Raw genomic sequence first — 23,112 nt, 5'->3', positions numbered from 1 at the left:
CCTTGATCCTATGTATCTATATATCAATATGATATGTTTGTCGGACCCAATCATGAAATTAATCCCACGACATAGTGTATTGATACAACATATGTCATTGGTGCATCAATGTGGTGATAGTCATAGGTTGATCATCGTGAATCACATGTGTCTAAGGCGCCTCCTGAGGCATGTATTGGTGAATGTCAGAAATTCTACTTTTGCTATTGATCTGCTGCTTTATATCATATTATTGCTTAGAGAAGTATGACTAACTATCACCGTACTGATGTTGGTCATAAGATTCTCCATAATATGAAGCTTATGAATACGATAAGTTTCATTCTATGTCTACGTCGTGTAGGCTCTATCGCATCTGCTAAAAATCATCCACTGGCTTCCCCTTCCCTTTCTATGCAGAAACTCAACTAGTACCTCGTCAAGTTCTATAATCTGGATCTTGGGTGGCATGTGTAAAATATTGGTCCTCGATCCATGCACCACTCTCAACTTATGTAGACGAGACCATCGACTTCTCGTCATCGTTGCCATCATCGGTCGAGGCACTACTGTCCACGTTGCTGCCATGTCTCTGGACCGAGTGAGTTGCTGAATGTGATTGCGAATGTGTCTCATCGCCTGACTCAATTCTTTTCAACGGTGTAACTGATGTTACTACTTTCCCCTTTGCCTTTGCCTTCGTACGCTAGGCGGTCGAGTGTGACGGTTGGGTGTCTCTAGTTCCTAAAGTAGTTTGACTTGATCTTGTCTGGCTCCTTCTGCCACGTTCTAACCGAGGGGGATTTTCCTCCTGTTGAGGATATGCTTCCTTTTCTTCTATTACCTCGGTGATAAAACGCAAAGGACGTTGAGGATCTCCCGCCTCATCAAGTAGAGAATCCTCTTTGTTCTCCACTACTTCGACCCACTCTAACATCGGCTCTGAATCTTCGTTGTAGAAATGAGGTCGATGGGATCAATCTCTGGTTCCTCTGGCCCCTTGTCCAGCTCGGCACACCGCAACCTTAGTCACATATTATAGTGGATATGTACCAGTCATAATAAATAAATTGCCAATGATGACGATTTACATCCATCTTTCGGGCATGAGCCCAAGCGCCATCATATGGTTGTTCTTGTGGTATCATGTTTCTACCAAATTTAAATCAAATAAGCTATAAACATGTAAAACACCTTAATATGTATTAAAGACATTGAATTGACCCAATATTGATCAAATTTCGATTAAATCATCACTAAAACCACTGATCACAGCATTAAAAACTTTATTAAAACCTAATTAAACCTATTTACTATCATAAACATGTTAAACACATAAAAGAAACATTAAATATGTAATTTTGATCTAATATAGGTCAAATTACGATGAATTCATCATTAGATATACTAATCACACAATTAACATAGTTAATTACCTACTAATTATTTTTTTTCAACACTATGAACATGTCAAACACTGTAATAGATATTAAAGATATTGAATTGACCTAATATCGATCAAATTTTGATTAAATCATCATTAAAATCACTAATCGTAGCATTAAATAACTTTATTGAAACCTAATTAAACCTATTTTACCATCATAAATATGTTAAACACATAAAAAAAATATTAAATATATAATTTTGATCCAATATAGGTCAAATTATGATGAAATCATCATTAGATACACTAATCATACAATTAACATAGTTAATTGCCCATTAATTACTTCTCTTTCAACATTATAAACATGTCAAACACTCTAATAGGTATTAAAGACATTGAATTAATCCAATATCGATTAAATTTTGATTAGATCATCATTAAAATCACTAATCGTAGCATTAAAAAATTTATTAAAACTTAATTAAACTTATTATACCATCACAAACATATGATCAAATACTTAATATGCATGAAATATAGATATTTGACCTATTAAGTATATAATTTCAAATAAATCAATATTAAACATATTAATCATAATATTAAGTCGTTAAAGACATTAATTACTCCCTAATTAATACTATTCTACTATCAAAAGCATATCAAACAACATATTAGACATTAATTTGTACATCATATAGAATAGGTTTAATCATCTCATAAATCAATAAATATCTAGAAAAAGAATATATACCTCTTGATTAAAAAGTTCTTCCTCTTAATACTCTCAAATTAGTCTCCTAAATTTGATTCAATCTATAAATCGTTGCTTTGTTGACTTTAGGAGAGTGAAAATATGAGAATAAGAGAGAGATTATGAGTAAAATAAGTTTGAGAAAGTTTATGAGAGTGTGAGAGTGAAATAAATTGAAAGGGGGGGGAAGGAAAGGGTTTAAAAACCCTGTAGGATGCCTCCAACAGTCAAATTGATGGTTGGAAAACCGTTATCAATCGATAACGGTCGGTTTCAACTTACCACCCTGTACAAGTAGTTAACAACCAAAATTGATTGGTACTACCCAGTACAAGTTGGTCATAGTAAAAAACGATCAGTACCGCCTGGTACAAGTCAGTAACAGTTGAAATTTTGACTATTATTGCCCAAACCTCGGTACAGCCTCGTATCGCCCGATAAGTGGCCAAAAACCTGATACCGCCTAGTAGAGGGCAGTCCATGTGTCGTTTTGCTAGCGGACGGGTATGTACTGCACGTACCGGGTGGTACGATACGAAATTAAAAACCTTGATCTCAACTCATCCTCTAATAAGAAATATGATTCTTTGAGATGACTCCTTTGGGTAAAACTAGCTGAATAATTGAATCAGTGATTGAAAAAGGCGTTCGGGCGAGGCGAGGCGAGGCCCGAGCGCCTCGCTATTGTCCCAGGCGGCGCGCTTCAAACAGGCGCTGCCTGGGCGCTTGCCCGAGCCCAAGCGCTGGGCGCTTCGGGCGAGCGCCTGGGTAAACCAAGTGACCGAACCAGGATTTTAGGTCTGGTTCGATCCTGGTTCGGTTGTTAGTTGGTTCAATTGAACCAACTAAACCGATATAACCCTTACCCAACCCTAACCCGTTGCCGCTGCCGCTCCCGATCTCGCTGCTCGTCGCTCCTGCTCCCGCTGCCGCTGTTCGCCGCTGTCGTTGCTCGCGCCTCCCGCGAGCCCTCCCACTGCTCGCGCCTCCCGCGAGCCTTCCCGCTGCTCGCGACTCCCGCGAGCCCTCTCGCTCCCTTTCCCTTTCCCGCTGCCGTCGCTCGCCGCTGCTTCCTCGTTTCTCCGTCAGGCTCAGTATACAATATGCTCTTAATATTAAGTTTATTTGAATTTTGAAATGATTAATTTTCAATACTGTTAATAGATTAATAATATATTATTTTGATTTTAATATTATTAATTTTTATTTATTTGAAATTATTGCTAGGTTTCAACATAAATGACTTTGATGTAAAATTTTATTATTTTGAATTTTGAAACTTTTTGTTAATGTGACATTGTGATTTTGTATCTTAGATTTTCTTAATTTAATAGCATATTTTTATTTAAAATTTTAAATAATTATATTTATTAATTATATTATATATTTTTATATTTTAGCACCTCGTTTCGCTCGGGCGAGCACCTAGCGCGTCGGGTGTTTTTGGACCTTGGCGCCTTTTGGCGCTTAGCGCTTTTTAAATCACTAAATTGAATCATACCCAGAACTTGAACTAGTTATGTGCTCAAGAATTTTAATTGAATCATACCCAGAACTTGAACTAGTTAGGAGGAATGCACTTAAAAGTGGATGACTTAAGTCATGGTTGCTTCAAATCATAACCCATGCAAAATGCAAGCAAGCATACCAAAATCAACAACCAGACAACATAGGCTGCCAGTTGATACATTGCCTTGTCGTTATATTTCATATGCTTTTTTGTTTCAATCTTTTGTGATAATCTCTGGAGATTTGACCAGAGTTTTTTGGATTTAGTTGATAGCTTAAGTTTCTATTTTGAAATGTTTCTCTGCACTTTGTTTTGCAGTTTCTGGTTGATATTTTACCAAAAGAATCTTTTGTCTGGAAATTAGATTTGCTGAAATCAGCTGCTCTTTTTGTGAATTCTCGTCTTCATGTTGTGAAAGCTCAGATATTGATTCTAGCCAGGTAATTTCTAGCCACATTGATCTTAATATTATGCTGTTATCTAAGAGGGAGGAATGTGAAAAACAGGGACAAAGTGTGACGTTATAATTAGCTTCAATTAATAACTGGACATATTGAATGAATAATAAGTATTAACACAATGGGGAAAATGTCATATAGATAAGTGTACAGTAGTCACAGGCCTTTAGAACAGTATTCAAGGTCGCCATTAGCAAAGAAAACTTATGGAATGTAAGTTTAGATAACATGAAGCAATTATTTTTGAAACTTGAAATTGAGGCAGACATTTTGACAATTATTTTACATTGGATCATCTTTGAGGGTCATAAATTTTCCTGGAAATGCTCAAAATTCATAGCATTTGATGCATTGGAAACTAGACCTGTGAGGCTTTCCAATGAAGAATAAATCACTTCGATTGAATATGTAGATTCATGCCAGCATTGAAAAAAGAAATCCAAGTTCCAAACCATCAAATTCTGAGCTATATTTTTATACCTTTTATCATAGTAACTTGAGTGAGCTATTTATGTTCCATAACATGTGTCATACTAAATTGAGTAAATTAATTAGTTTGTTAGTGGTTGAGGTCTATAAGAAGTGGGAAGGAGTTTCAAGATCATCTTGTATTAGGAATATTGATTAATTGCTGATGAGATTTAGCTCTTGGTGATATCTTCCGTGCTCTCTCTGGACTTTCTGTTCCACATGAAGCAAGCAACTATAAAAACTAAATTTGTAGCCATATGCCAAATCATGAGCAATCAATAAAATAAATTTGTAGTATTCTGTCTTTGATTGTCTAGTTTACTATAAAAACTATGCATGTTAAGAGAAATTTGTTTTTAAAATTTTTTCATTGAGTTTTCATGCCATCTGTTCATTCTGAAGGTTCTTTTCCTGTGAAATCTGATGTTTCTACTAATTGACAATGTTTGATCTTACTATCTTTGTTATAGTGGGAGGGATCAATTATTGCCAAGCCATGAAGAAGCTGAGAGGATTTGCAGTAATTTGCCAAATTGTCGAATCCGTCATTTCAAGGAAAGTGGTCACACCATGTTCCTGGTATATGTGATGTCTACATTTCTCCCTTGTTTTTAAATACATGTCATAAACTGGTCACGTTGTTTGGAAAGAGGACTTTCTGTTAGATGATCACCTTTTACTTCATTTTGTTGACTGAATTGCTCTAATTCTTGCTAGATGATTTGGCTGTTTTGCTATGTAAGTTTGCCATGCAGTATGCATATTTTTAGGTTCAGTAGACAAAGAAAATGTTCCATGCAAATTCTCAACTGAGTATATTACATCAACTAACCAAATCTTAAAGTGCTCTTTATTTCTGGCATGCCAAGAAAACAGTTGGCAGAATTGACTGCAAATACATATTGCACTAAGATTTTACCAGTATTTGTGATGCCAAACCAGTGTATAACATGTTTAGTCTCTGGTGACATTTTCAATTGATGTTCATATAGGTTCTATAGAATGCTTGCTCTGACTACTGCAAATGAACTTGTTCATTCTTATAGATAAATTGATAAATTCTCATTATATAGAGTCCTAACAAATTTGTTGATTATGTATAGAATCCTGCTGAAACCTTATATATAGTCCTGAAATCAATTCAAGGTGGTGTCATTGATTTGTAACAGTGTACAAAACATGACATTCTTTCAGCTTGTAACTTAATAATTAAAGGGTACACCTTATATTGAAACAGGAAAGTGGCATTGATTTGGTAACTATAATAAAGGGCGCTGGCTACTATCGTCGTTCATCACAGATTGACTATGTGTCAGATTATTTATTGCCAACTCCACTTGAGTTCCAACAGGCAACAGAAATTTATAGGTATAATATATATATCTTGATGTTGGCATAGAGTACATGCTCTGTTGTAATCAAATCTTTTGAGTAATTCTGCTGAAACTTACATATATTTTTTGTTTCCCAGATGGTTTGATCTTGCCACCAGCCCTGTGATGCTGTCAACTTTACAAAATGGTAAAATAGTAAAGGGCCTTATGGGTATTCCATCAAAAGGACCGACTTTGCTTGTGGGATATCATATGTTGTTGGGTCTAGAGCTTGGTATCATGTTCTCAAGGTTCTTTACTGAGAAAAGGATCCATCTTCGAGGCCTTGCTCATCCATTTATGTTTAATAGGGCTTCTGAACAGCTAATGCCTGATTCATCATCATTCGATGGACATAGACTCATGGGTGCTGTTCCTGTCTCAGCAACCAATTTCTATAAGCTTCTGTCTATGAAGTCCTTTGTCTTATTATACCCAGGAGGTGCACGTGAAGCACTTCACAGAAAGGTATCATTATATTTTGTTTAATTACAAAGCTCATTCTTCAATAAATGTGTATTAAACTAGATAGTTCCCTGCAGTAAATATACAAAAGTAAAAAATGGACTCATATCTCTTTTCTTTTCATGAGGCAATATATATGTTTGTGCATGTGTCTGTTTAGGTCAATATGATCTCTGAAAAAGGATTTGAAATACAAAGGCAGCATGAATTTAGATAAATGCTGGAAAAATATGGTGAAAGATCCATTATGATGTCTCTATATGCTAAAAAGTAATGGAAAATTTCTTTCAGAACCAGTGCAAATAGATCATTAAGTCCTTAAAAGAGGAAAGGAATAGGTTTAATATAGGGGAATCTATCAATTTATGTGGTGAGTGATGATAAAGAATTGACTTGGTAGTAAGCAGCTACGATAATATATGAAACTGAATTTTGCTAATGGCTAAACCATTGAGGTGCACGAATGGAAAAAGGCTTCAGGTTGTGTCTGATAAAAACTGGAAGTATTTTAGTCTTTAGATAATATGTTTGAAGGGAAGACCAAGAGTAATGAAAAATTAATTTGTAGGGATCATCAGAAGGCTAAAACAACAGTAATGATTTACTTTGGATAGAAGAATTTCGCAAAAATGGGATGCACTATGATGATGTGAACTTGATAGGAAATATGATGGATGTTGGCTTAAAGAAATCTCCTAAATAAAAAGAAGTGTAAAAGGGAGGGAATTCAAGATTCAGGTTCCTACAAAATTGCTTAATCATGACTGCATGATTTCCTGATCACAATGTTGACTAGATTAGGTTGCTTATCACATAAAACAGATCACAAGCATTAAAAAGTCAAAGCAGAAATTCTAAAAATGACAAATAGTTCTAAATTCAATATACATAAAGTTGCTGAAGATAATTCAATGAAAATATTATCAAATAATCCTTGTCCTAAAGGAGGCCTGAATATGCTAATTAGAAACACATTAGAGAACTAAACAGCATTGGTCTTCATTTTGCCCGGACCGCTGTGTACTGGGCAGTATTTAACCGTCCAGGCTTGAACCAGCACATAGACCATTTCTTGTTGGGTGGTTCAAACAAGTTCAAGCATTACCGCCCGGTAACCATTTTGAACTGATCATACCGTCCAGTTGTTGCTTGTTATCAGGCTTGTGCTGGGCAGGATATCCATCACTTGACCGAGCAACCCAAACGGCCCATTGGAGTCTATTTTTGAGCCATTAAAGAGGGCTATTTAATCGTCTTTCAGCTCTTTTCTCATTCTCTCTCACAACCCTCTCTCACAGCCACCAATTTCTCTTAAATGCACTCAATTCTCTATTGGATCCATCTCTCTCAGACCTTGCACAAACTAACTCAAATCTTCAAGGGGAGGTTTAATTTCTCAAGGAAAACATTTAATTTAAGCATTGAATCCAGTTTTCTCCTAAATTAGGTAAATAAGAACCTAATTGCTTAGCCAAATCTCATTTGGTTAGGTTTCATGAAATGTTTTCCATTTATTTGTGAAATCTTTTCCATTTATAAACTCTTCCTAGTTAATCGTGGGTTGATCAACCAAGATCAAGCCTTAAATCCTTATGGATATAAACTGAATCTATAGATATAAACTGAATCTACAAGGATCATGGCTTGATCCTTGTAGATCTAGGATATGTTGGTCATAGGTGCCCTGCAAGCCAATCACGTGAGTGATGGCACGTGTGACATGAGACACATTCTTTCTGTTTATTATATTTTGATATTTTATCACTTTATATTGCTTGTTTCATGTATGCACATATATATTGTAATGTTTATGGATTTGTGCAATGGGAATCGGATCGTGATGAAATCACGATAATGAAATCACGGTAATGAGAATGATTCACCTTTAAACATAGACCCTAAATAATCCTAGTGTGTGTTACTCGAGAGGGACATCAAGATAACCGGACAGACTGGTGTGTGTTAGAACCCTTGCAGATTCTAAACTTGGGGTTGATCTCTTTAGGGGATCGGCCTCCTTGGAACTCTATAGGGGTTCCTCCCTCCAAGTTGCTGTTCAAAGGCTGCAGAAAAGATTCATCTATTGCTTTTCAAAAGAGGAGGAATACATGGCTATTTATAGGGTTTCTAAACCCTAATTCCTAATAGGACTCCTACTTAAGACTCCTACTTCTAACCAACTCCTAATAGGACTTCTACTCAAGACTCCTATTCCTTTACAACTCCTAATTCTTCTCTAAGAAACAACCTCCTAACCCTAGCCGGCCTCTTCACCTCTTTAATAGGGGTCGGCTTAGGTAGGTTTTACATGAATGTCCCTCTCAATTAGGACTCTCCTAGCTAGAGTCCTAATAGACCCGCCCTCTTCAAATCAGCCTTGTCCTCGAGGCTGACGATTCATGAATTTTGGGAATTTGATCTTCAAGTCGTCATAGTTCTCCCAAGTGGCATCTTCTGTTGGTAGGTTCACCCACTGTATTAGCACTTTAGTAGTGGGTCGTCGTCGTCGAGTCACGATCCGTCGATCAATAATGGTACTTGGCTGGGTCTGGAGTTCTCCTTGGATAGTCATATTTGGCGGGTGGCTTTGGGCTGTCTCCAAGCACCTATTTACAACTTCTGTCTGGCCGTCGATTTGTCGGTGATATGTTATACTCCTTTTCAATTTAGTACCCTGTATATAGAATAACTTTGTCCAAAATCTACTCGTGAAGATGCAAGTAGAATTTATCACAAGCACAATGTGTCCCTTATAGTGTAATTTTTTTGAGTCCCAATTGTAATGAGCCACGGAGCTTGGTGCTTCCTCCAAATTTTTTATAATCTTACTAGTCTCTGAATCTTCCTGCCATTCCATCTTAATATCCTCAAGGAAGTCGCTGGTCGGAAGTGAAACGGCCGAAACTTCAGCTTGCTCGGGTAGCTACGAAAGCACATCTGCAAGAATATTCTCTTTCCCCTTTTTGTAAGTTATTTCATAATCAAATCCAAGAAGTTTTGTTACCCATTTTTGCTGCTCAGGGGATGATATTTTTCGCTCCAAAAAGTACTCGAGGCTTTTATGGTCGGTTTTAATTTGAAATCGTCGACCAATCAAGTAGGGTCTCCACCTCGTTGCTGCGCGCACAATGGCGAGCATCTCCTTATCATATATTGATTTATTTTGATGGGAGGGAGATAATGTCTTGCTAGTGTATGCGAGTGGTCGACCATCTTGCATGAGAATGGCTCCAATTCCGACTCCAGATGCGTCGGCCTCAATGATGAAGGGTCTATTGAAATCTGGTAGCGGAAGCACCGGCGTCGTTGTCATGGCTGTTTTAAGTTTGTCGAAGGCAGCAGAGGCTTTGTCCGACCATTGGAAAGCATCTTTTTTCAGTAAAGAAGTGAGTGGTGTACTGATCTTCCCATAGTCCTTAACAAATTTTCGGTAGTACCCCGTTAGTCCAAGGAACCCCCGTAGTAATTTCACGTTTGTAGGTTTCGGCCAGCCTTGTATTGCCTCAATTTTTGTTGGGTCTACCGCCACTCCTTCTTATGATATTATATGCCCAAGGTACTCTACTTTTTGCTGGAGAAAGCTGCACTTTGGTTGCTTAGCAAAAAGAGTATTCTCCCGAAGGATCGTCAAAACAATCCGTAAATGCTGAAAGTGAGTCTCAAGAGAAGGGTTGTAAACGAGAATATTATCAAAAAATACCAGCACAAATTTACGAAGAAAGCTCCGAAATATATCGTTCATGAGACTTTGAAAGGTTGAAGGAGCATTAGTGAGTCCAAAAGGCATTACCAAGAATTCATAATGGCCATCATGTGTGCGAAATGCAGTTTTTGGAATGTCATCGTCATATACCCGAATTTGGTGGTAACCGGATCGGAGGTCCAACTTCGTGAAGACTCGAGCTCCTTTCAATTCATCAAGAAGTTCATCCACCACTGGTATTGGGTACTTGTCCTTGACGGTGATGCCATTTAAAGCTCGGTAGTTGATGCACATCCGCCAAGTTCCGTCCTTCTTGCGTACAAGTAGCACCGGTGAGGAATAGGGGCTGCAACTTGGCCGAATCACCCCTGTTTCAAGCATCTCCTTTACGATCTTTTCAATTTCATCTTTCTGGAGGTGAGGATATCGGTACAGTCGAGTGTTCGCTGGTGGCTTGCCCGGAAGGATTGGAATTCGATGGTCATGTTGCCGAGAAGGAGGTAGACCGCGCGGTTCAGTAAATATGTCGGCAAATTCAGTAAGCAATTGGGCAAGATTTTGATCTTCAATTTCTATTTTCTTCTCTTTTGGTTGTGGTTGGAGATGCATAAAAAATCCACCATTTACCTTGTGCAAAACTTTCTCCATTCGTTGGGTCGAAACAGTGGTAACGTTGCTTCCGCGCTTCCCGCGTAGGATGATCTGTTTGCCCTTACAGTAGAATTTCATAATTAATTTAGAAAAGTTCCAAGAGACATCACCTAGTGTAGTCAGCTATTCTATACCAAGCACTGCCTCATAGTCATCGATTGGTAGGAGGAAGAAATCGGTGATAATTTGTTGGTCTTGCAGTAATAGTTTCACCTGCGGGCATCTTTGGTCGCACTTTAGGATTCTGCCGTCGGCAACCTTTACATCGAACTTGCTGCAACCTTCAATATGCAGTGTCATCTGAGCAGCAACCTTACTATTCACGAAGTTATTAGTGCTACCCGTGTCAACGAGAATAGTGATCGGCTGTTGTTTGAGAAGGCCTTCAACTTTCATCGTTTGCGGATTTGAGTAGCCGGCTAGTGCGTGTACCGTAATGTCGGTCGGCTGTGGCTCTTCTTCCATATCTTCTTCTTAATGTTCAAGGCTCTCTTTTAGATGTTCAATGACCTCTTCTTCTACTGGTTCAATCATAAGAAGTCTACTTTTTTTACAGCGATGCTCGCGGCTCCACGGCTCGTCGCAATGCCAACATAACCCCATCACAGATCGCTCCCGAAGTTCTTCTCTTGTTAACCTTTTCGGTGCAGGGACTCGGTTGCTAGTAGGGGGGGCTGAGGGCTTTAGTATTGTAGGCCGTGGAGTGATCCTAGTCCTCCGGGCTTCATGGTTCAATCGCTTCTCTTGAAGTCGTGCGAAAGAGATAGCTACCGTAAGCGTGTATGGTTGTCGCGCCTTAACTTCTCCCTGGATCTCCGGCTTTAAGCCCTCAATAAAGGTCCCCAATAGTTGTTTTTCAGACCAATCACGAGTTTGATTAGATAACCTTTCAAACCTGGTTTGGTACTCCTGAATGGTGGAGGTTTGTCGGATCTTTGCTAGTTGTCCGTCAATGTTCTCGTAATAAGTTGGTCCGAAGCGGATCAGTAGTCCTTCTTTGAATTGTCGCCATGAAATGACTCCATAAGTGTGTTCAAACCAGTCAAACCATTGTATGGCATCCCCTTCAAAATGTATAGATGCAATTTTCACCATAGATGCATCCGCGGTTTTATGGTATCGAAAATATCGCTCCGCGCGCGAGATCCAACCAATTGGGTCTCCTTCTTCCCATCTAGGGAAGTCCACTCTCATGCATGGATAGTTGGAGTTGGTCATAGAGCTTCCCATCTCTTGGAAGTCATATCTTCGGGCTTGGTGCGATTGGGCAAAGCTCTCTCCTTGATGTGATTTCTTCGGGCTTAGTGGTCGGCCCAATCTGAGTTCGATAAAGAGCGTTCGAATCTTATCCTCCATTCGCGCCTCGAAGGCTTCGAATTTAGCATTGATTACCTCCTCAGATGCCATAGTATATGCCACCAAATCTGTGATGTTAAGATCTCTCTTTTGTTGTCGGGTTAAAGGCATGTATTGGTTGAGAGAGGTGATGGTCGAAAGGGTTGGTGGATTGGTGGATGTAGGCTACGGTTTAGGCTTGTTTTGTGGCTATTTTGGGTGCAGTTTGAGGGTGTGGTTTGGTGGAGTTTTAGGGCTGTGGATGAAAGTTTTGGATCTGTGGTAGATGGTAGCAAAGGTTTGATAGAAATCAGTGGAAGTTGCAGCAAGTATGTGCTGTCTTGTAAGAGTAGAATTGTCGTCGAAGAAACAACGATTTCTCGACGTAATTTTTACCAAAAACTTGAGAGAATTGAGGAGGGAATTGATAGCAAAATCACAGTTTATATGACAGCAAGGATATCTAATTTAATCAAGAAAATTTCGGTAATATAACAGCAAGGAAATTGGTGCAAATTGCGATTGCAGAATTCTCGTCGAAAAATTTCAGCAGGTTACGACGAAAATTTGCAGCAACACAAAATCGTTTTTAGAGATGAATTTCTTAATAAATCAATCTTAGATAGAAGCCAAGATGATCTATGAAGTGTATAAGAAATTTCATTAAAAAAAGATTGCAAATAGATTGGTTAAGGCAACAATATGCGGCTGAAATTTTCTGCAGCACAGATTTTTAAGTATAGCAGATTGGACGTAAAAGATCAATGGTTTATATTGAGAATTTTTTGATGAAACCAAAGGGAAATCCACTATTAGGAAGTATCAAAGCTATCATAAAAATTTCATAGAGATTTGGATAGAAACAACGTAGTATCTAGATCAAACAAACAGTGCTATGCGGCTGAAATTTTATAATGCAGATTTTCAAGTATAGTAGATTAGACATAAAATATCAATGATTTATATTTAGAATATTTTGACAAAACCAAAGGAAATCTGTTGTTAGGAAATGTCAAAGATGTCATAAAAATTTCGTAGAGATTTGGATAGAAAAAACACAGTAGCAAGATCAAACAGACGGTGCTATACGGTTGGAATTCTGCAATGTATCTTTCGTCGTAGAAATGAAAACTTTATGACGAAAAGTTTATGTAGCAATATAGGAATAATTTTTTTGGGATTTTCAAATAAGGATGATCCGTGGTGGTGGAGATGACGGCGGAATTTGCCGACGATCTTTTAAGCAAATGTGGGAATTGCTTTGGGTGGTTGTGGAGGGTTCATGGATGGCTGTGGAAGGGCAGCAAGACGCCAAGAACGCTGCTTTGATACCCGGTGTTAGAACCCTTGCAGATTCTAAACTTGGGGTTGATCTCTTTAGGGGATCGGCCTCTTTGGAACTTTATAGGGGTTCCTCCCTCCAAGTTGCTGCTCAAAGGCTGCAGAAAAGATTCATCTATTGCTTTTCAAAAGAGGAGGAATACATGGCTATTTATAGGGTTTCTAAACCCTAACTCCTAATAGGACTCCTACTTCTAACCGACTCCTAATAGGACTTCTACTCAAGACTCCTATTCCTTTACAACTCCTAATTCTTCTCTAAGAAACAACCTTCTAACCCTAGCCGGCCTCTTCACCTCTTTAATAGGGGTCGGCTTAGGTAGGTTTTACATGAATGTCCCTCTCAATTAGGACTCTCCTAGCTAGAGTCCTAACAGTGTACTGTATACCCGTCCATATGATAGAGGAAACTGGTCTTATAGCTACTCGTGTGGGTACGTTAGGACTACTGTGCAGGTGCTCATTAAAGAATGAGTTCACTGATTGATCCGCTCACGGAATTCTGGATGGTTAATGATACCTCATTGTCAGACAGCGATTCCATTATTCTAGTGATGTACCTGGTTCTTAAACTTGAGACACCAAGGATGTCCTGTATGAGTACTCCACTCTTTGATACCGAACTTATAGGTCTAGAAGTTCTAGATCTAGCACAACTGGTTATCGGGAGTGATAGCCAACCTTACGAGGACTATTGAGTATCAATAGAGGATCATCCACTCTCGGTGTTATGAGAGGAATATCCCATGTGTTCTTGCTCAGACAAATCCCTAGCCAGGGTCAATCGGATTGAGAGAAATTGCTCTCCGGGAGAATCCGATTAGAGCGAGACTCGAGTAGAAATCGTATGGGTCTGACAGTACCATGCCCGGTATACGATCGGGATATTAGATAGATGAGGGGCTATAAGTATATGGTAACTGAGGACAGATAGGTCCAAAGGATTGGATTTCCCTGTATCGTTTGGGGACTGTGGTGTAATGGCCTAGTACGTCTGCAGTCGATGAGTCGAGTGAATTATTATAGATATAATAATTTACTGTGCTAGAAGGAGTTTTGATAGGTATGACTCACAGCCAACTCGATATAGAGCCTAGAGAGTCACACACATATGGTAGGCGTTGCGACGAGTAGAGGTTCGGATATGAGATATTCGCCATAGCCCCTATGTTATTGGATATCCAATAAGTCCCTGAATTATTGGATCCTATGGATGAGATCCAATAAGAGTCAATGAGAAATTATTAGATAGAGATCTACTAATCTAAGAAGCTTAGGTAGTTGGATAGAGATCCAATATCCAATAGGGCAGGATCCAATAGGGTTAAATTGATATAAGACCTCTATAAATAGGAGGGAACCAAACAACCATAAGCTATAGGTTTTAGTTGCCACCTCCTAGTCTCCTCTCCCTTTCTTCTCCTTAGATAGCAAGTATGGAGATTTAGGCAGCGATTTATCGTAACCCTGCTGTGTGGATCACCGCTAGAGAGGAGGATACTTGACCTCCTTCATCCTCTCCTACAGATTCGTTGGGATTCAGGGATATATGATCTCCTTAGGTAAAACACAATCTTTCATATACATAGTTTTCGGTTTTGAAGATTTTACGTACCAATCTTCGTATGATGATGAACACATTTTTGGGAAATCTGAGAATTTTGTTTTATATTCTTTCATTGTGCATGTGATGTCGCCCCTAGATTTTCCTACAGAATCTAGCCTAGATTATTAAGGACCTAGGATATAAACTGAATCACTGAATCTACAAGTGATGTATTGACCAATACGGTCAAAACTCATGAATTCATAATCTACAAGTGATGTATCGACTAATACGGTCGAAACTCATGAATTTATGTTGTATCAACTGACACAGATTGGTCTCGGTCAGAATTTGATCGATATTGACCTAGATCGGGTCAAGTTTGAACCTAATGGTCAAATTGACAATTGGGGCCTCTTTTGGGGCTTTAAATACCCTCCTTCCCCCTATTTCACTAACTCTCAGTCACTCTCTCATTCTCACTCTTTCTCATACTCGTGATTGAAGCTCCTAATCAACAATTAGTGGTAATCAGGCTATTGATTTGGATAAAAGAGAGACTGGAACTTGGGATCTAATGAAACTTCTTTCCAATTTGAAGGCATTTATCTTCATTGTATGTCTTATTTATCATTTCATATAATTAGAGGTGTATTAATGCATATTTACAAACATTAAACATGATTAAGGTCATTCTCTTGTGTTAGTCCCAGTTAAGTCTATTGTCTTACATTAGTCCCAAATTGGGGTATTTGGGATTAATCACATCTTATGCATTTATCTATGCCTTATATACACTCTATTCTTGATTAAATACAATAAAATTGCCATTAAATTAGGATAAAAAACCTAAAAAATGTATTATCGGCCATTTTTCAGCCTTTTTTTAAAAACTGATACGTACCAGCGTCTTGACATGTATCAGTCCACCCGTGGGCCGATACCATCGGTTGGCATGGTGTGGTGGTCCTAGCCGGGCAGTACATGCCCTGTACTGACGTACTACCTGGTTTACCCTGATCCGCATATCGGTAAGTCAGACCCATAAATAGTCTATACCACACCATATAGGGCTTTATTGTAAACCTTATTTTGAATAGAAAATGCCAGAAACAGCCCTAAAACAGGTTCTTTTGGTTCCTACCAGCCCAGACTAGCTGAAATCCATACAATGGTATGTATGTATGGTTATACCATGTGTTGGTATTCCAGCACAAACCAAACCTGTATTGGTTCACTTATGTACCGGTGAGGGTCAGTATTTTAGATTTTTAAACTTTGAACTAAACCATCTCTTTTCATTAAAATCCTTATGATGTTGACTGACATGAAAAAGATCAGTCTATGCGTTAGTACTGTCTATATAAATTTAGGATTTGTTTTCTGCTATGAGGATTGAGGATTTGATTAATGTAAAAAATGTGTAGAAATCTAAAATGAGGTAGCAAAGTAGCCTTTCAACAGTCTAAGAGTACCACTTGCAGGTAACATATAATCTAGCTGAAGACTAGAACAACAAGAACAAAAGAACAAAAATAATTCTTTATGTTTTTGTGATTAATTGCAAAATATGGATGACTAATTAAAATTATACTATTCTAAAACCATGCAAAGTCGTCATTTTGGTCTCTGCACACTAACCCTAGAATGACGTACTATTTATTTCCCTTATTTCCTTTGCTTTTCATGCTGTCTTTTGTGTCAAATGCTGATGAATCACCCAAACATTCCATATGCATTTTTCTTCATTATTTGTCATTCAAGCTCATTTAGGTACATGCTGATGAATCAGGCATGTACCAAACTAAGCTCGTTCTAAATATCCTGCCATGTCCATAGTCGAATTATGACCATCTATCTATTGAGTGGAAGGTTTTGAATTGCTTCCCTTAATCCATAAAACATTAATGAACTGTCTCTTATGTATATTTTGTTACAGCAAAAAACTTATTCTTACTTCTTAGGCACAAGAAACATCTTTTTTTAACCAAATAACATATCAGAAATAACTTCTGTAACACTTTTTTAGTGATTATTGTGAGTTATGTTGCATGAGGCATCAACCACCAAGGACAATTGGGATTTTACATAATCTCCATTTTCAAGCTTGTTGATGCTTTAGTTTCATGCAATATTTAGTTATTATATGGTTGGCTATAATTATTTATTTATCTTATATAAAACAGCCACTCTAGCTCACGTGATTTCCTATGCTCCACCTCTACCCTGTGTGACACCGAGATCACCTATCATCTTTGGAATTGATCTTGTAGGTCCATGTAATTGCACTGAGAACATGATTTTATGTTTATGAAGTTTGGTGTGGTATTACATAAACGATTTCCTGTCTTCACAAAACAAATTCAGTTACCCTGCTATGTTAGTAATTGGATACATTCTGTTAAATCTTCAAATGAACTTTGAAGTGCTAGCATTCATCACATCCATAAATATAATTGACACAAAGTTTCATATGTTTATTTTCTTTTTGAGCAATTTTGTTGTATTTTTATTGTTTTATTAATGATCCTTATGTACAAAGAAAATTTCTATACAAATAATGGAAGTTATAAAACATTTCCTATCATAATATTTGAATAATTATTATATTTGTGTAAAAGCATTATTTACCAAGCATAACTGGAAGGGTTCCATTGATGCTCCAGATGATTTAGAATTTTAAACTCAGTTTCTTATAGTTAGCATTCTTTTCCCTCTATAATTCATCAACTTTCCTATTCTCTAGGGTGAAGAATACAAGTTGTTTTGGCCTGAAAAATCAGAGTTCATCAGGATGACATCGAAGTTTGGAGCCACAATAATTCCATTTGGTGTTGTTGGAGAAGATGACATGTGTGATGTCAGTACACACTATATTTATCAGGATATTGCTTTCATGTTTAAATTGCTTGAATTATGTGTTACATAATTGGAACCTTTTCTTGTTTCATCCAAATGCCTTTATCTGCCTCATTTTGTCAGCAAGACTACATAGTTTTTAGATCTGCAGCATCAATACTGCTAACTAGACTGTAAATTGATGAAAAGCTAAAGTAAAACCTAAGAGGCATATCAAGTAAAGAATACCTTTTAAGAAGTATCTCAGTTTATTTTGTGTCACACAAGCATGAAAGCTTGTTTAGTTTTACAAAAGTTTGTAAATATGTTCAAAAATGAAACAATCATGAAGATAATAAATATATTTCTGTGGAAGACAATTCCAGTAGATACATAGATTTATTTCTCCGTGCACAAGTTCCAAGATTGTTTAGTTTTACAAATTTTGTAAAAATATTCAAAATATAAAGGTTTTATGATTTTTTCTGTTAGAACTACTCATGGAGGTAAATTTGATCACTTCTCTTTTGAATAATTTTGTGAAAAGATTGGTTACATGCAAGGAATGTCATATTGTGTGTTGTACCCATATTGGTCATTTGTCGGAACGATACATACTAGTCGATAATGGTGTACTATGATAGTACATCGGTATGTACTAGTTTTTGAAGATGAAGGAGAAGAGGAAGATGTAATGGAGGAAGAGGAAGGAGGAAGAAAATGGAAGAGGAGGGAAGTGGGAGTGTTAGAACCCTTACAGATTCTAAACTTGGGGTTGATCTCTTTAGGGGATCGGCTTCCTTAGAACTCTATAGGGGTTCTTCCCTCCAAGTTGCTGTTCAAAGGCTGCAGAAAAAATTCATCTATTGCTTATCAGAAGAGGAGAAATACATGGCTATTTATAGAGTTTCTAAACCCTAACTCTTAATATGACTCATATTCAAGACTCCTACTTTTAACCAACTCCTAATAGGACTTCTACTCAAGACTCTTATTCCTTTACAACTCTTAATTCTTCTCTAAGAAACAACCTCCTAACCCTATCCAGCCTCTTCACCTCTTTAATAGGGGTCGGCTTAGGTAGGTTTTACATGAATGTTCCTCTCAATTAGGACTTTCCTAGCTAGAGTCCTAACAGGGAGAAGGTGGCGGAGGACTAGGAGGAAGAGGAATTTGAAAGAAAAAGGAAGAGGAATTTGGCACTCGGACCGATATGTGCAGCTTGTTTCGTACTGGTCCGAGTGAAACGAAAGTCCTTGGTTACATGCACAGCTTTCAACTCCAAACATTTCATAATTATGGTGGTATAGGGAGAAAGAATAGGAATTTATTAGAGGACGATGTTAAATGAATAAAGCCTACCTAAGAATTTTTGGACTTAAAACACAACATGCCATATTATGAATAGGGCTGTAATCAGACCTCATCATTTAAGACTTACTATGTGCTTTGAAATAGAGAAAAAGCAACTATTTTATATTTCCAAGCTTTTAATTGTAGTTTCATTTTAAGCTTAATTAAGATATATTTATTGGTTGCTCTACAACTTCCAAAGCCTATAGAGAAAAAATGGATGACTTTGAACGTAGAGGAACTCATGCTTGTAGTTTTAGTGAGACGATATCCTTGGAAAGGAATAATTTTGATGATGATGTTGGGGATAGCATTAATCTGGGTAAATACCTACATGAAAAGCTGGTAAGCAAGATAACACTACTCAAGATGTCCAAGAAAGGGGGAAAAACAAGCAGAACTACCCAAGGAATGGAGTTATGCCTAGAAAGGAATAATTTTGGTGATGATGTAGGGAAAAACATCAAGTTCAATAAACGTCTTCATGACGTACGTAGTGAGCAAGATAACACCTCTACTCAAGATGTTCAAGAAAGAATGAATGAAAGAAGATGAACTACCCAAGGAACGGAGTTATGCTAGTGCTTACCCCAATGAACATATTGTCTGTAAAATATGTCAAGGGGGACAACAAAATCATATTCTGAAACATTTGTGGATATTTAGTATTTCTTTCTGAAATTGAAATTAAATATATAAAGAATGCTTAAGATGATTTTTGGATACTTCCTATACAGAAAGGACTTAATTAATGTGGCAGAATGATGAATTTTTGTACCTGTACATTCATTAGATAATTGACACTTGTAGAAACAAGTTGAATGATGTTATGATTAGAAACAATACTAGATTGGTGGTCGAAGTTCTCAACCGATTAGTGGCCATTCTCAACCATCAAGAGGGTATTGATCATCAAGAAGCTTTTGTTTTGTTGCTAGATATGAAAATATTAGAATCTTGCTTTTGCTTGTTTCGAAGGTTTCCAAAATTTTCAAAAAGATGTGAAAACTGTTTTCTCAAGTATCTCATTTCTAAAGAAGTGTATGTTGAATGATTTTCCTGTTTTGAAAATGATGATTTTCAGAATTACGTATTTACACTTTTTAAAGTTCTTATGGTTAAAAACAAACTCCAAGAGCTTGGTATAGGAGGTTAAGTGCTTTCATTGTGCAAGATGGTTTTTTCAAAGAGATGGTTGACACCAAGGTAGGCAATACCGAATGATACCGCCCGGTACAGGCGGTATGTACCGGTCCAACGGCATACCGGTACGCGGACGATACGGGGTAATATCGGGCAGTAACAATCGAAATTTCGATCGTTACCGCTCGGCACAACTCGGTAACAGTTGAAATCAACCGTTACCGCACTCTAACAGTGCTACAGTGCTCCAACGGTCAATTTGACCGTTGGAATCCTTTCTCATAGTATTTAAACCTTTCTTCTTCCCTATTTCACTCCTAAACTCTTTTTTCTCTCCTAAACTCTACAAAACAACGATTTGTGAATTCAATCGAGGTTAATTTGGGAAGATTAAGAGGAAGAACTTTTTAATCAAGAGATATGTATTCTCTTTCTTTAATTAGAGAGTAATTAAGATCTTTAATATTATGATTAGTGTGTTTCATGCATATTAAATATTGAAAAATATTTATGATGTTGCGATTAGTCATTTTAATGATGATTTAATCGAAATTTATTCGATTTTATGTCAATTCAATGTGTTTAATATCTATTAAGGTGTTTGTCATGTTTATAGTGTTGAAAGAGAAGTAATTAGTGAAAAATTAACTATGTTAATCATGTAATTAGTGTATCTAATAATGATTTTATCATAATTTAAATCATATTGGATTAAAATTACATATTTAATATTTCTTTTATGTGTTTGACATATATATGATGATAAAATATATTTAATTAGGTTTTATTAAAGTTATTTAATGCTATGATTAGTCATTTTAATGATGATTTAATCGAAATTTGTTAGATTTTATGTCAATTCAATGTGTTTAATACCTATTAAGGTGTTTGCCATGTTTATAGTGTTGAAAGAGAAGTAATTAGTAGAAAATTAACTATGTTAATTATGTAATTAGTGTATCTAATGATGATTTTATCATAATTTGAATAATATTGGATCAAAATTACATATTTAATGTTTCTTTTATGTGTTTGAAATATATATGATGGTAAAATAGGTTTAATTATGTTTTATTAAAGTTATTTAATGCTGCGATTAGTCATTTTTTATCGATATTTGGTCAATTTAATATGTTTATACTTTATAGTTTATTTGATTTAAATTTGATAGGATCATGGTACCAAAAGAAAAGCTACATGATGATGCATGAGTTCATACCTGAAAGATAGATGAGAATCGTCATCATTGGCAATGTATTTATTGTGACTACATTGGTAAGGGTGGAGGAATAACTCGGGTGAAAATGCATTTGGCTGACGGGTATCCTGATGTTGCAAAATGCAAGAAGGTTCCGACGGAGATCCGTAAATTATTTAAAAGCAAGCTACAACAAGCAAAGGAAGATACATTAAAAAAAAAGGCAAGAGTTGAGGAAGAATATTATAGGGCTACACAGGAACCAGTTTATGATCAGTATGAGGGTTGCAGCGATCAAGTCGACCCGTATCTCACAGCTAATATTCGTGCATCATTGGAGCATTAGTGTACGGTCGATGAAGCAATGAGGCATCGATGACCTGACTCACAATTGGAGTATGGCAATGGTAGTGGTAGTGGAATCCAGAGGTCGGCCAGCATGAGGCAACTAACTGCTCCTCAGTTAGGCCGAACTAGTAGCATGAGGTATATTGGACTCCATGGTTTTATGATAGGTCTTGATAGGAGGTCCGCACCAGATATTGTTGATATTGATCCGCAAGCCTATCCTCCACAAACAGCGAAACAAACACGGATTGACGATGCATACACAAAAGAAAAAAAATGGGATATTGAGAAGGCAATCTCAAAATGGTTCAACTTCCACAGGATTCCAGCCAACATAGCCCAAGGTCCATATTATCAGAGCATAGTCTCTTCTATTCAAAAGTCTGACACGGGGATCCAACCTCCAACATCGAAGGAGATTTACGGCGTGTACTTAGATGAGGAGGTGGCAGAACTAAAGGATCTGATCAAATCCTTTAAGAGGCAATGGGACGAATATGGGGTGACACTGATGTGTGACAGTTGGACAAGACCAACAAGAATGAATATCATCAACTTTCTTGTTTATTGCAACAGAAGAGTGGTGTTTCATAAGTCCTTAATGCTTCTAAAAAGATCCAAGATGCAAACGACATTAAGAGCTTGATGGACACTATAGTAGAGGAGATTAGACCATAGTATGTTATTCAAATAATAACCGACAATGGAGCAAATTTCAAAAAGACCGGTTTGCAATTGATGGAAAAAAGAAAAACTTTGTTTTGGACTCCATGTGCAGTTCATTGCATAGATCTAATGCTGAAGGATATTGGTGAGTTGGATACAGTCAAGAATTGTGTAGCTCGAGCACAATCAATTACAAAGTTTATATATAATCATCATTGGGTCCACGCTTTAATGCAAAAGTATGTAAACGGTGAGATACTCCGACTTGAAATTACTCGGTTTGTCACCAATTTTATTACATTAAAGTCATTACAATAAAAAAGGCATGGCTTGAAGGCAATGGTCACCTCACAAGAGTGGTCTGAATCCAGATATTCGAAATTGAGCGATGGAAAGAAGATAGAAAAGTCCATTCTTTTCTCTAGATTTTGGGAGACTACGACAGAAATCATAAAAGGTGTGAAACTATTTTATATTGTCCTCCGTAAGGTCGATATGGACAAGCGTCCACAGATAACATAATATCAGCCTGTATCTATATAGAGGATATTATCTTGGTGCTACTTATAAAAGCCTATGTCAAGAGTTCT

General features: G+C 37.2%; 1 protein-coding gene across 5 annotated transcripts in view; it reads left to right on the top strand.

Annotated features, from left to right (window-relative positions):
* Nucleotides 1-23,112, top strand: part of LOC103994870 (phytyl ester synthase 2, chloroplastic) — a 47,826-nt gene that overhangs the window by 16,810 nt on the left and 7,904 nt on the right. For 4 of the 5 annotated variants that reach the window (XM_065121277.1, XM_009415317.3, XM_018830631.2 and 1 more), the window contains 5 exons: nucleotides 3,952-4,073; nucleotides 5,033-5,141; nucleotides 5,800-5,930; nucleotides 6,034-6,403; nucleotides 17,723-17,836. In XM_065121277.1, coding sequence (XP_064977349.1) covers nucleotides 3,952-4,073; nucleotides 5,033-5,141; nucleotides 5,800-5,930; nucleotides 6,034-6,403; nucleotides 17,723-17,836 — 846 coding nt within the window. The remainder of the gene's footprint in view (nucleotides 1-3,951; nucleotides 4,074-5,032; nucleotides 5,142-5,799; nucleotides 5,931-6,033; nucleotides 6,404-17,722; nucleotides 17,837-23,112) is intronic. The other variant, XM_009415319.3, reaches the window with a different exon arrangement.

The sequence above is a fragment of the Musa acuminata genome, chromosome BXJ2-8 (genome assembly GCF_036884655.1).
Source record: "Musa acuminata AAA Group cultivar baxijiao chromosome BXJ2-8, Cavendish_Baxijiao_AAA, whole genome shotgun sequence".
In the NCBI taxonomy this organism is placed as follows: Eukaryota; Viridiplantae; Streptophyta; class Magnoliopsida; order Zingiberales; family Musaceae; genus Musa; species Musa acuminata.
This window is presented reverse-complemented; position numbering and strand designations above follow the sequence as displayed.